The sequence below is a fragment of the Ruditapes philippinarum genome, unplaced genomic scaffold (assembly GCF_026571515.1).
Source record: "Ruditapes philippinarum isolate M1 unplaced genomic scaffold, ASM2657151v2 ctg1154_1_1_1_1, whole genome shotgun sequence".
Taxonomy (NCBI): Eukaryota; Metazoa; Mollusca; class Bivalvia; order Venerida; family Veneridae; genus Ruditapes; species Ruditapes philippinarum.
In genome coordinates this window covers 51,571-65,813 of record NW_026859004.1, presented here as the reverse complement: position 1 = coordinate 65,813, position 14,243 = coordinate 51,571, and the positions used below count along the sequence as shown (strand labels likewise).

The window sequence follows — 14,243 nt, the reverse complement described above, 5'->3', positions numbered from 1 at the left end:
GTTGCTGGTCCCTGATCAAATGAATTTTTTTTTTTTTTGTAAATTTTGTTTGGTCAACGTTAAAAAAATCCTGTTCAGAAATTCGTGTATAAGACATTTTGTGGAAAAATTTACATTTTTTTCTTTTAAGCAAACAAAAACAAATCATAGAAATCTTGGTAAAGAATTAATGTGTAAGATATTTGTTCGGTCAGCCGAACAAGAAAATTAGGATAAAAAATCCTGCGAAAGAATTCCTGTATAAGATATTTGTTCGGTTGCTAGAACAAAATAAATGATAATGAATCCTGTATAAGAATTCCTGTATAAGATATTTTTGTCGTTGAAATTTGGGGCTCATATATAACAATTTCTTTTCAATATCGATTATGTAAGTATTATTATTGTGATATTACAATAATATTGTATAAAGTTAATGCTATATTTCATGTGGTTTCCTTTCATGGTTTAAATCAAGCTGTTACTATAACTATACACAAAATATGATAAACAAGATCAACAAGGAAGGGATGCGTTCCATGCACGCAACCCCCACACGAGCCACTTACAAGAACCAGTGGCAAGGAACCCAAGCGGGACCCAAATAAAAGCAGGACAGTGCACAAGGCAGAGCACGGACAGGCTAATCACTAAAATGATAAATAATTTGTAACTGATAAGGAATTCAAAGAAAACAAATAAATGATTGAATAAAAGGAATTCATCTGTAACTGATAATAAATTCAAAGAAAATAAATAAATGACTGAATAATAGGCCCACAAAGTCAAAGGACACAGGGGAATGGGACAGGAGACCCGGGAAAGGTGGGGGTAAATTAAAGAAATAAGACTAGGGGCAAAGGGGAAGAAACTTACCATAAACGACAACCCAACAAGGGACACAAGCAAAAGTGTCACCAAAACAGTATAAAAAACATAGACATACACCTGAGGAACACAGATGGGCGCCGCCTTGGAACGGTCAGCAGCGCAAGTACTGCTTGGGAGTTTAAACCGGTAAATGGTTGAACACTAAGCATACAGTATGTCTTTAAATAGTAGGGTCCTATCCTCTTTTCATAAAACGTTTAATGATTTAACTAAAAACAGAAGAAAAAATTACCATGGCCCAAAATCTTACGAAGTTTGTAAATCATATCGCCATAAAAACCAGACTGGCTTATCCCTTGTCGCAGAAGAGTTTTTAAATCACTTTTGGATTTTGAAATTAAATCAAAATTATGATTGTAAAATATTGTAAAGTATTTCTGTAATTTATGATAGCGGAAGCCCTGTTTTAGAAGCTTGCTGGTAATGAAATTATTCCGTTCGTTGACATCCTTATATATCATTAAGGTATCTGGAAGTATTATTAAATGCGACAATAACATATTGTTGTTTATCTTCAGAGAGACTCAAACTATAGTCTCTTTCATAGCAGTACAAAAACAAATCGGCGACCAGGTGTGCACAATTAGTACCAAAAAGAATTCCTACAATCTGTTTAAATAGGGTATAACAAAACCTGACATGAATGTTGTCTAAAAGAAAAGAGAGTGCTCTACAAACTTACGTCAGATGTCCACATAGGAAAATATTTAACAATACCGTTAGTAAAAAAGCTTTGTTAGAATTACATGCTAGAAAGGTAACTTTTTCCGTGCAAAAGTTTTCTGAATTAGGGAAATTAGTATATCATTAATTAATTTATGTGGCAAAAAATATGATAAACAAGACCAACAAGGAAAGGCGGCGTTCAATGAACGCAACCCCCACACGATCCAGCAACAAGAGCCCATGAGGACCCCAAACAAAAACAGGCCAGGACAGAAGGCAGAGCACGGGCAGGTTAATCACTAAAATCATACATAAGAAGAAATAATAAGTAACTAATAAGGAACTCAAAGAAAAAAAATAAATGATAGAATACTAGGCCCATAAAGTCAAAGGGCACAGGGGAGCGGACAGGAGACCATGGGAAGGGGGCGGTAAATATAGGAAATAAAAACTAGGGGCAAAGGGGAAGATACTTATCTTAGACGAGAAAACAATAAGGGACACAAAAGTGTCACCAAAACAGTATGAAACAACAAAGACATACATCTGAAGAACAAAGAGGGGGCCCGCCTTGGAACGGTCAGCAGCATAAATACTGCTGGGGAGTTTAAACCGGTTGATGGTGCACCAAACCTCACTCTTAGCCCCATCCAAAGTTGTATAAAGTGTAGAAAAATCGTATGTACTCACAGTGGAAGCTTGAATTAATTTCGAATTTATTCAAGATTTCACTTAAATTTTTAATAGACCAAAGGAGATGTTTGCCTATGATTTCGTAGACTTTATCATATCTAATTACATGTGTTTTAATGGCAGTCAAACAAGACGTCAATAAAATAGAAAGTTTATTTGTAATGCAAGATGTAGAATTAGCAATGAATCTGGCTTTGTAAGGTTTTTTATGTAATTTAGGAATCCAATACATGATAGGTAGTTTGAGTTCTTTTTCATTAATTTGGACTTTAAGATTAGAAATATTAGTGATATGATTGTACACAATGTCTATTGCGGATGAAAAGCCTTTAGAATACGCATTAGTACTATTTAATTCCTTATGCGACACGTTAATGTAATGGATTCGTCATACAATTATAATAATATATTATTATTAGCAGCCTTGTCCGCTGGCACCAAAACAAATTTTGAATGAAATGCTAGATTATCCCTTTTCAGATGTCTTAAAGTAAGGCTTGGTTTAACTTGCAGAAGATGTTAATTTCCAGGATGAAAATTAATACGTGAATCAATAATTTTAAAGATGTCACGTTTCCATGAAACTAGAGCATTACTATCCGCGTTTTCACGGCGACACCATTTGACAGAAAAATCCTCTATAGATTCAGCAATCTGACTATGACAGGCATTAAAATCAATCCAAGAAGGAATTTTGTATTTAGTGCTTTTAAGAATAAGTTACGAATTCAACTAGACATAAGATACGTATGTGTTCTAAATGTACATTGCAATATGCTATTTAAAATAGCTCATAAATTATATACAAGCATTTCGTTTTCCAGTCAGCTATTTTACACAATTTTTAAGCTTCGGACACTTTAACGCGCCCGACTTTTTGTATAAGTTGATATACATTTGCGTTTAAAGCTGCTTGCTTCCAGGTTGTTTTTTTTTCATGAAACGTTTTGAAATTAATTAAAAGTAAAATAAAGTCTAGTAAACAATTTATACTTTGCAAAAGGCACTATAAATCTACGGGTTTATGCATGCATTTTTAAATTAATACTATATGTTAATAAATAAGTGATTTGATATTGGCTCTGTTATTTGTCCGAGAGCTGTCGTATTGGCCCAAGGCCGAAGGCCAATACGACTGACCTGAGGACAAATAACAGGGCCAATATCAAATCACTTATTTATTGACAATTTTATTAAATAACTAGATCTACATGTACTTATTTAATATAATTTTTCTACCCGGTTTCCGTTTCCTTAGACGCACACGACTTTGCAATTCATTGATTCAAGTCGGTAAATGTTTGTCAGTTAAACGCCACTAAACCATGACGTGAATGTTTAGAAACATAATATTTTGTTTCATTTATGCTAGCTGTAGGCGTCTACACATAGACCAAGTTAAACAAAATGGCTGCCATTTCCCAGTTTCTTGCAGACATCTATATCATTTTTTGGGCCTGCTTAATTAGCCAATCAAATTACTTCAAAAGAGAGCTTTATATTTATATTACTTTTCGGCCTGGGGCCAAAAAAGTGATATAGATATTGTCACTGTTTTAAGGCATGCCATTGTGTTATTGAACGTGGCAGGTGCTTTTTTTTATAGGACTAATAACGTAAAGTTATCTAATAAATTGTCATAATAAAAACTAAAATCACATGCCTTTGTCATAGTATAAGTCTATAGATACATAGATTCAATCTTGAATTCCGATATACATAATTTTTTCAATGTTATCTTAAATTATCAGCGCATCATGTTTTTATGTCATTTACAGCAGTTTCTGAAATGAAATATATTGATTACCAAATGAATAACAGGAGCTATTGACGCCTTTGTCTGACGAGCCAATATATGGCTGGTCATGCACTTTAACATGTAGTTTTTAAGAAAATTCTTATCTAAAATTGTCGGAATGTTTAATTCCTCTTGTATCAAAATTTCTTGATAAAATTTAGATTTATGGATTCATAAAAGTTATGATTATCTCTAAAGAATACAAAGTAAGAGGCAATTTCTAAGTGTGAATAAAAGTAGAAAAGATTATTGACATAAATCATCAATTACTCTATAATATGCTTTTTATTTTCTTTTGTAGGGTTATATCACTTGTTGTACAAAAAAAAATGAAGAGCTATCCGCCAAAATCGTAAGTGAAACTTAATCATATTGAAAAACTTACAAAATATTTTTTTAGAAATATGTATAAGGATACGAATTTTATAAAGCATCAAACAAAATATATTGCTTATAGCAAATATATAATGAGTACGACAAGAAATTGAATAACAGTTGACAATATATTGTTTGAAGAATTCAAATAAAGATTACAACAAATATGATTGTACTTAAAAAATCAAGTTAATATATAGAAAAATAAGTTTTAAAAAAACATTTGTGATTTGCTAAATACAATGATTAAACGATGGCATACCCAGTGTTCTTGAATGAGACGAGTTGGAGTTATTTGTTCAAGTTACAAACAAAAGGTCGCCTTCAAATAAAATAAAAGAGTCCACGTTTGATTAAAGTAAATTACTTCTAAGTCTGTGAAAAGATTGTTTATGAAGCTGGTCATTGACAAAGAGCAGGGATATAACAGATAATTAGATCCCCTTGTTTCAAGCATATATGGCAATAAAAAGCTAGAATATGTTGAATCCACCTGATACATGATATTAAGTTTTCATAATGTTTTCCTAGAATGAACAGATATGAGGACTTTCTCGCACTTAATATACACCACGTCTTTCATTTGTCATAGTCAACATATAATGTGTTACCTTTGGGATATTTTGTAATTTTTTGTATTTTGTATTTGTATTTTTTACAATATTATCGTACAGGAAACGCAGAACAGAAACTAGTTTTATATTAAGCATGTCTAACAGGTACATCCTTCAAGTTTTTAATTGCTATGTTTAATTTAGACTTTTTATATTTTTATATTTTTTTGTCTTCGAAGAAATTGAATATTTTTTTCTTTACATGTAACAGTTCAATGTTTTGTAGGAATTAAAATATCATTTAATCATAAATTTTAACTCCAGCATCATTCTGAAAAAAAAAGCTATAATTTTATCTTTTCATTTATTTTGGTTATAATCTTTGCATAAAAAGAAGATGTATGTTTTCTTATTCATTACAATTAAAAGTCAGTTACAATCATATTCCCGTGTTATTATTATTTGATCATGTAGAACTAACTTATATAAGTTTATCTTATATATAATTTACGTTTAAATCATCGAAAATGTAAAAGTTGCTACTTGTTATGCAGGTGCGACCTCATACATATACATATATCATTATGACCTCATACATATATCCTTATATAGAAATAGTGACAGTTCATGATAACGATATTTTGCTCTGTGTTTCTCGTCATATGATTTGCATTCATGTATATACTATTGATGAACTTAGTTGATGGTGATATATTTGTAGTTCAACGTTATATTTCTTTCTACAGCCACCACCAACAAAATCATTTTAGCTTATTTTTTTAAAATAAAATGTAAGGGTATTTTTACAGTCATGTCGGCGTTGCTGTTGCCGTCCGCAAACGTGTACCTTGATAATAACTTTTTTAGATCTTGGTGTATTAAGTTGTCTTCATAATTGGCCGCATCAATAATTGGGAAAAAACCTTTCAGTGAACTAAACTAACATTGACCTTCATCCATTGTAATGTTAAAATCCAAATTTTGCTTGTGTCATTATTTGCTATATCTTTGTCATTTTTGAATGGATTGTCTTCAAAAAGTTGAACATAATAATCTTTTAGGATAGAACTTTAAGTGAATTAGAAATACCTTGACCTTCAATCATAAATGACTTGACTTTGAAGGTAAAATTATTGAAAATTTCATTTTAGGCTGTAATTTGCTGTAACTTTGTTCATATTGAATGGATTAATGGATTGACTTCATGTTACATGTGTAACAGAACATTCTTTAGAATAAGACCTTCATTTATATCAAACTCAATCTTACCTTGGCTCTTTTATGAAACTGAATTTGAATATATATTTTATTTTGCTTCTGTAATATATGTATATATACATGTATATTACAGAAAAATATATATGTATATACATATAAGATGATTGATCAAATGATTGAATTTTGAATATATTTTTTTCACATTGTAATTTATTTATGGAAATGATTCATACTTCCACAAAACTAGAGCGACTGGACTGACTTATCAAAAATTTTAAAAAGGGAATCATAACATTTTTCCTTAAGATATGTTTAAACCGTTCATTTTTTTGATTTTAAAAAGTCAAAAGTCGAGCGTTGCCCCCCTTCCGGGAGTGACTCTTGTAAGCTCTGAAAATGACGATCTCGACGACCCTAGCCCGTGTGCAATGTATGCATTTAGCCAATTAAGTGAATGAATTAGCAATTAAGTGAATGAATTAATTAATTATGATAAGCAAACACTCCTTACAGTTTTATTTCAAACAGGAAAATATTACTTTATTCCAACATAAATATATCTCTTAAAACACAAACTAACCGATTGCTCTTGTTTACCTATATAGAATAAAATATGTTTTTGAAATTGAACTGAAAACTTACAACGTTTTATTGATTTTATTTCTCGCTTTGCACACGTTTGTCGAAATGTTTAATTTCCGTTAAATCAAAATGTCATAAAGAAATGTAGATTTTTTTTAGCTCACCTGAGCTAAGGATCGTTGAATATCCGTCGTCCGTCGTCAGTCCACACTTGTTCGTTAACACTCTAGCGGTCACATTTTTGCCTCAATAATCATTGAACTTTGTCAGGATGCTTGTCCAGGTAATAGCTTAGAGGTGTTGAAAATGGCTCATCTCGGATAAAAAACTAGGTCACAGGAGCTTAAATTAGAAAAAAAAAACATTGTTAACACTCTAGTAGTCACATTTTAAACTCAATCATTATCAAACTTAATCAGGATGTTTGTCTAGGTAATAGCTCGGTCGAATTTGAACATAATTCAACTCGGATGAAAAACTCTGTCAGAAGCTAAAAATAGAAAAAACATTGTTAACAATCTAGTTGTCATATTTTTTACTCAATTGCCTTCAAACTAAGTCAGGACGCTTGTCTAGGTTATGCTCGGATGAGTTTGAACATGGGTTATCTCGAATTAAAAACTAGGTGTCAGGAGCTAAAAATTCAAAAAACTTGTATACACTCTAGTGGCTAATGTTTTGATCCAAATATCCTGGAAATTGGATAAAGATTTTGTTTTGATGATTTCTAGGTCATGCTCGAATGTGGATAACCTGAGGTCAAAAACTAGGTCACACCGCCTAGATAAGAAAAAACTTTGTTTACACCGTAATGGTCACATTTCTGACTCAATTGTCATCAAACTTGGTCACGATGCTTGCCTAAGTAATTGCTCGGATGAGTACGAACATTGGTCATCTCGGGTGAAAAATTATGTAACAGTAGCTAAAATATGTTAATCTTGTTAACACTATGGCTATGCTGGAAAATAGTCTGAAAGTTTGTTTTGATGAATTCTAGAAGATAGAATATCGGTCACCTTGGGTCAAAAACTAGGTCACACTGCTCAAATATGGAAAATGCTTGTTAACACTCCAGTGGTCACATTTTTGACTCACCTGTCATGCATGAAACCTGGCCAGAATGCTTGTCTAGCTTATTTCTCGGATGTGTTTGTTGGGTCAGGTGAGCGATCTAGGGCCATCTTGGCCCTCTTGTGGATTGATCAAAGTACTTAGGGAAAAACTCGATAGCTCTGAAGATAAAAAAATAAATAAGAGGTGGTTTCTTTGTGCAAAGCAATGCATTCAGAAACTTTGACAATGATCATTAATTAGCTCAAATATCAAATGTATGTTTTCTTTTTAGGAATATATTCGTAGCAGAATTGAAATGATTCGTCTCCACAAGGTAGGTGAAACTTTTACATTTTGGTAAACTAACTAATCTTCTGAAAATACAAAAAGAAAAAAGAAAACGAATACATTTATTTAATCATTAAATGAAATAGCTTGCTTATAGACAAATATTTATGATATAAAGTGATGTGAGAAAATAAAAAACAGTAAACAGTATCTGGCGTTCTGAAGAATACAAATTTAAGAGAGCAACCAATAAGTAGTACCTATCCACACCCGACAAACTTAAACTCCACTTCAACATTGTAGAATAATTAAAACGAGCGAACAACATTTTCGACATGGAACGTTAGGCAAGCGGTTCATTATAAGTATTGTGTATGTTTTGTTTTCTATTTAATTTAGAATTCAACCTCACCTGAGCTAGCTCGTCCGTCGAACGTCCACATTTGTTTGTTAACACTCTATCGGTCACATTTTTGACTCAATAATCATCAAACTTTGTCAGGATGTTAGTCAAGGTTATTTCCCGGATGAGTTCGAACATGGGTCATCTCGAATGGAAAACTAGGTCACAGGAGCTAAAAAAAGAAAACTTGCTAACACTCTAGTGGCTACTGTTTTGAACCAAATATCCTGGAAATTTGTCTGCAATTTTGTTTGTCAAGTTTGAATATGGGTCACCTGGGGTAAAAAGTAGTTCACGAAATATTAAAAAACCTTGTTAACACTCTAATGGTCACAATTTTGACTCAATTGCCATCAAACTTGGTCAGGATGCTTGTCTAGGTTATTGCTTTGATTTGTTCGAACATGGATATTTTCGTATGAAACACTTGATCCAAATATCCTTGAAATTGGTCTTCTAATTTGTTTTAATGATTACTAAGTCAACATTGAACATGGGTCACATGAGATCAAAAACTAGGTCACACTGCCGAAATATGGAAAAACCTTGTTAACACTCTAGTGGTCACATTTTTTACTCAATTATCATCAGACTTCGTCAGGATGCTTGCGGATGAGTTTGAAAATTTGTCATTTCGGATGAAAAAGTAGGTCACAGGAGCTAGAAAAATCTTGTTAACTCTGTAGTGACTACTGTTGTTACCGAAATATCCTTGAAATTGGTCTGATAGTAAGTTTTGATCATTTCTAGATCAAGTTTTAATATGGGTTACATGGAATCAAAAACTAGGTCATACCGTTAAAATATGGAAAAACCTTCTTATTACTCTAGTGGTCACTTTTTTGACTGAAGTGTAATCAAAATTTATCAGGATGCTTGCCTTGATTATTGCTCGGATGAGTTCGAACATTGGTCATTTCGAATGAAAAACTAGGTCATAGCAGTTAAAAATGGAAAAATAATATTTATACTGTAGTGGCAACTGATCCAATTATCCTGGATTTGTCTGAAACTTTGTTTGGATGATTTCTAGGTCAAGTTCAAATATGGATCACCTGGGGTCAAAAACTTGGTAACACCGTCCAAATAAAGAAAAACCTTGTTAACACTCTAGTGGTCACATTTTTTTCTTAATTGGCATCAAACATTGTCAGGATGTTTGTTTACGTAATTGCTCTGATGAGTTCGATTTGTCAGGTGAGCGATCTAGGGCCATCATGGCCCTCTTGTTTAAGGTTTTAATATTTCCGAAAATCAGCTAATGACGTTCTATGCTGGATTATCGAAGGCTTCCAATGATCCAAGCTGTTGCGAAAAGAAAATTAAACTATTCTCTGGAAAACTTTCCACCCTGACTTATGAATAGAAGTTTTGAAATAGTGTATTTAGAAAAAATATCTAATCGTCCTTCGTGCAAAATAAACTATGTCTGGTGAATTCCTCAAATATGCATATCGCTTTGTTTGAAAGAAATGGAGCAAAGAGATAAGGGTTGGAGCGAAACACTCGATTTTAAGCAAAAGGCGAAATCAAGTTGGCGTATTAAGAGGAACGTAGTCTACATGTACGAATTTCTATAAACAAAAGATTTGCAAGCTAAATAGACATACTCAAAAGTACCAGCTCACTGTTAAGCGTTGACAAATTTGCAAATTGTTTAACCCATCAAACTAACTTTACGCAGAAATGTAGTATAGACTAGTTCAAATATCTTAAGTGTCTTGCATTACCCATGTGTCCGAATTGAAACTTCGAAGGAACCTTCTAATAAATCGAATAATTTACATTTCTTAAACTTTACGTTAAACTTGATAGTTTAATTAAAAAACAATATCACTACTTTCATTTGTCCTTATCAACATGTAATGTGTTACATTTTGGATAGTTTGTATCTAAACAAATAATCACAAATTTAAATAAGTTTGAACTTTAATTGAATAACTAAAATCTACGATAAAAGAGTTGATTTTGATTTTAATATTGTTTACTATCCACATTTAGATGGAGTTGTAACTCATGCTACATCGTATGGGGTATATATTTCTCAATTTATTGGATTTGCTAGGGCACGAAGTCGTGTTGAACGCAATTTATTTATTACTAACAATCTTCTGAAACAAGGTTATCGCTATCATGAATTGCGTTAATATTTTACTTAGTTCTGATTTAGTTTTAAAATTTAATTGTAATTTAAAACTTTTTTACGACTAGGTATAAACAAGTCTGATTTTTACGGAGATGTGGTTTACAAACTTCGTACGATCATGGGTCATAGTAATTTTTCTGCCGTCTTCACTAAAATTATCAAATCGTTTATTAAATGAGGTTATGACCCAATAATTTTAAGGCATACCGCATGCTTTGTGTTCAACCCTTTTACAGTTGGACACTACGCTTTTCTCTTTTAATAACATCTGACGGACTAAGTAGGAGACTTTATGATGGACAGTTCTTAAAGGGAGAAACAGGCAAAATTTTAATTTTTTAGTTTTGAATTTTTCATTCATACTTCAGTTAAATGCCCTCAAAATAAATATGTTAGACAGTCAAAGGAACAAAACTTTTCTCCATATCAAGAAAAAAATGATGGTTTCCTAACTTGACCCGCGTTGTCACAGTGGACTCTGGAAACGTTAAAGAACATATCAAATGAATGACTTAGACTTGTTTCAATCATACAATATCCACAATATCTGTTATTCTAACTTCAAGGGTTTGTTCAAGTCATCTGACTTGTTTTAAAACTATTTGGGGATTTTATTGGCGTCTAAATTTTGTTCAATATATATAGATGTATTTACGCTTTAATCCCAAAATATATAGAATTTAAACAGAAATTCATTCTGAAACTTCAAGAAAAGTCATTTTAGCGTGATTTGAGTACATAAGATCATTTTAATATTTTTATCAATATTTTGCCTAAATATCCCTTTAAAGCCCCTTGGGACTGAATTATTTTAATGTTCGTCTTCTAACATGTTTCGTCGGGCCCTTGAAGGTATTTTTCTTGTTGCTCTGCCTATCTTTAAGGCATTGAGTATTTTGGTCATTAGGCTGTACATGTTTCTACATATTTACACAATTTCCATGTGATTGATTCATTTCGTCTAATGTAACCATGACCATTGTTAGAATTTCACTTGGCGGGGATAAATTTTCTTTACACTTTCGTGGCATTTAGGACCATATTGGGACTAAGAGTGAGGTTTGGCGCGCCTAAAACCGATTTAAACTCTCCAGTGGTTTAACTACTACTGACCGTTCCAATGCGGTACCTTTCTGTGTTCCTTAACGTGTTTTCCATGTCTGTATTATTCTTTGTTTTGAATGTTTACATGTTTTGTGATGTCTGCCTTGTTGAATTATCGTTTACGGTAGGTATTTTCTCACCCCTCCAATTTTTTACCCCTTCCCTTTATCGGCCTTACGGTCCTTATCCTTTAAATTCACATATGGGCCTGTTTTAGTTTATTTTATTTCACACATTGAATGTCCCTCTCCTTCTCGCCCTTGTGTCCACTCCGGGTTTTGTTTAGTATCTTCTAGTACCCCGAAACGAAGTTTGGAGTGACTCGGTGGTCGGCCGGTTGGTTAGTTGGTTGGTCGGTCGGTCGGTCGGTCTTTCCAGCCGTCCGTTGCATTTTCTTTGTCCGGAGCATAACTTGAAGACTAATGGTTGGAATTCAATGCAACTTCATACAATGGTCTAGCACATTGAGAAGAAGTGCAGTGCACAAAAACCATAACTGCATCTTCACTAATTACATTACTAATTACAGTTATTGCCCTTTGTTACTTTTCCTTGTCCGGAGCATAACTTGAAAACAACTGTTTGGAATTCAAAACAACTTCATACAATGGTCAGGCACAATTAAGAAAAGTACAGTGCTCAAAAACCATAACTCTATCTAAAGTAATTACAGAGTAATTGCCCTTTTTTACTTTTCCATTGCTTTCTATTGTACACAGCATGACTTGAAGACTAATGGTTTGAACACAATATAACTTCATACAATGATCAAGCACGTTGAGAGGAAGTGCCGTGCACAAGAACCATAACTCCATCTTGACTTATTACAGAGTTATTGCCCTTTGCTACCTTTCCTTGTCCGGAGCATAACTTCAAAAGTACTGGTTAGAATTCAAAACAAATTCATGCAATGGTCAAGAACAATAAGAGGAAGTGGAGTGCCTAAGAACCATAACTCTGTCAAGAATAATTATAGAGTTATTCCCCTTTGTTACTTTTTCCATTGCTTTTTCTTGTCCAGAGCATAACTTGAAAGCTACAAGTTGGAATTCAATACAATTTTTATACAATGGTCCAGTATATTGAGAAAAAGCGCAGTGCACAGAAACCATAACTCTTTCTTGACTCATTTAAAGTTGTTGCCCTTTGTTACTTTTTATTATCCTATGCATAACTTGAAAATTAATAGTTGGAATTCAATGAAACTTACATACAATGGTCAAGGGCAGTGAGATAAAGTGCAGTGTACGAGAACCATAACTCTATTTGGATTAATTACATTTATTGCCCTTTGTTAATTTTTTGACATGTGCATAACTTGAAAACTAGTAGTTGGAATTCAATACAACTTCATATAATGGTCAAGCGCAATAAGATGAAATGCAGTGGTGAAGAAGCGTAACTCTTTCTGGACTTACAGAGTAATTCAATAAAATTTCATCAATGGTCAACCACATTGAAAGGAAATGCAACATACAAAACCACATCTATCTTTAATTGCCAACAACCATAACTCTATTTTAATTTCTTTGCAAGGAATTCATTTCCGAAGCAGTCTTGCGGGGGTATTAATCACATTTAGTGATAATTCTAGTTGATCTTTGTTCTTGTTTTGTTGTTGTTGTTTTTTTAGGGGGAGGGTCACAAATTGATTAATTATATATTTCAATGTGTTACGTGTTACTGTATTAATTAATATAAAAAAAACTGCGTCATTCAAGAAATGTCTTAAACCAAAAATTCATTGCTAATAAGTTTCTGCACTCTGATTCCACATTACAGTAACCAATCTCACATGAGATGTATCAAACTTTAACTAGAATAACTAGCTAACAAGTCCTGCACACTGAAAGGTTACATACTTTTCCTAAATGCATATTCACTTAATATACCATTTTTTCAAGATTTTATCCCTCTTATTTTCAAAGATAAAACACATTCAATAAAGATATTCAATAGCCTATATTTGATGCTAGTTATGAATAGGTTCTAGTGGATTTATCTTAACCTTTAACAATAAAATTTTCAAATCTCATTTAAATATATTACAGTTACATCATTTACCTATAATAAATGGTCATCATAAAAGTTAAAGCAATAACTTACATATTACAGCATTTGATTACAATATCTATTGATGACTTACCAATTTGTGCTATTATATGCTTTAAATAGTATGAAAGTTATACCATCTAATTTACTCCAACCAACAGTTCTTCAATACAGTGACTGAGTCCATAGTACAATTCCCAAATCCTTAAAACGCATAACTATTCTCAATCGAAACAAGAACAGCACTAGGGGAACATAATATGCCCGAAAAGTGTTTTTGTATGCTCCCCGAAAAATTTGGGGGCAGCATATAGTCGCCGCCTTGTCCGTACGTCCGTCCGTCTGCACTCACAGGACAGTAATTATGTGGCTAGAGGGACAATAGGTAACTGTTCTTTCTCTTTGATGTCATTCATTCCGTAATGCTATTATGTGGCT

General features: G+C 32.8%; 1 protein-coding gene across 2 annotated transcripts in view; it reads left to right on the top strand.

Annotated features, from left to right (window-relative positions):
• The window catches only part of LOC132754893 (uncharacterized), a 116,114-nt gene that overhangs the window by 53,242 nt on the left and 48,629 nt on the right, over nucleotides 1-14,243 (top strand). For both annotated transcript variants that reach the window (XM_060745641.1, XM_060745640.1), the window contains exons 5-6: nucleotides 4,329-4,379; nucleotides 8,105-8,146. In XM_060745641.1, coding sequence (XP_060601624.1) covers nucleotides 4,329-4,379; nucleotides 8,105-8,146 — 93 coding nt within the window. The remainder of the gene's footprint in view (nucleotides 1-4,328; nucleotides 4,380-8,104; nucleotides 8,147-14,243) is intronic.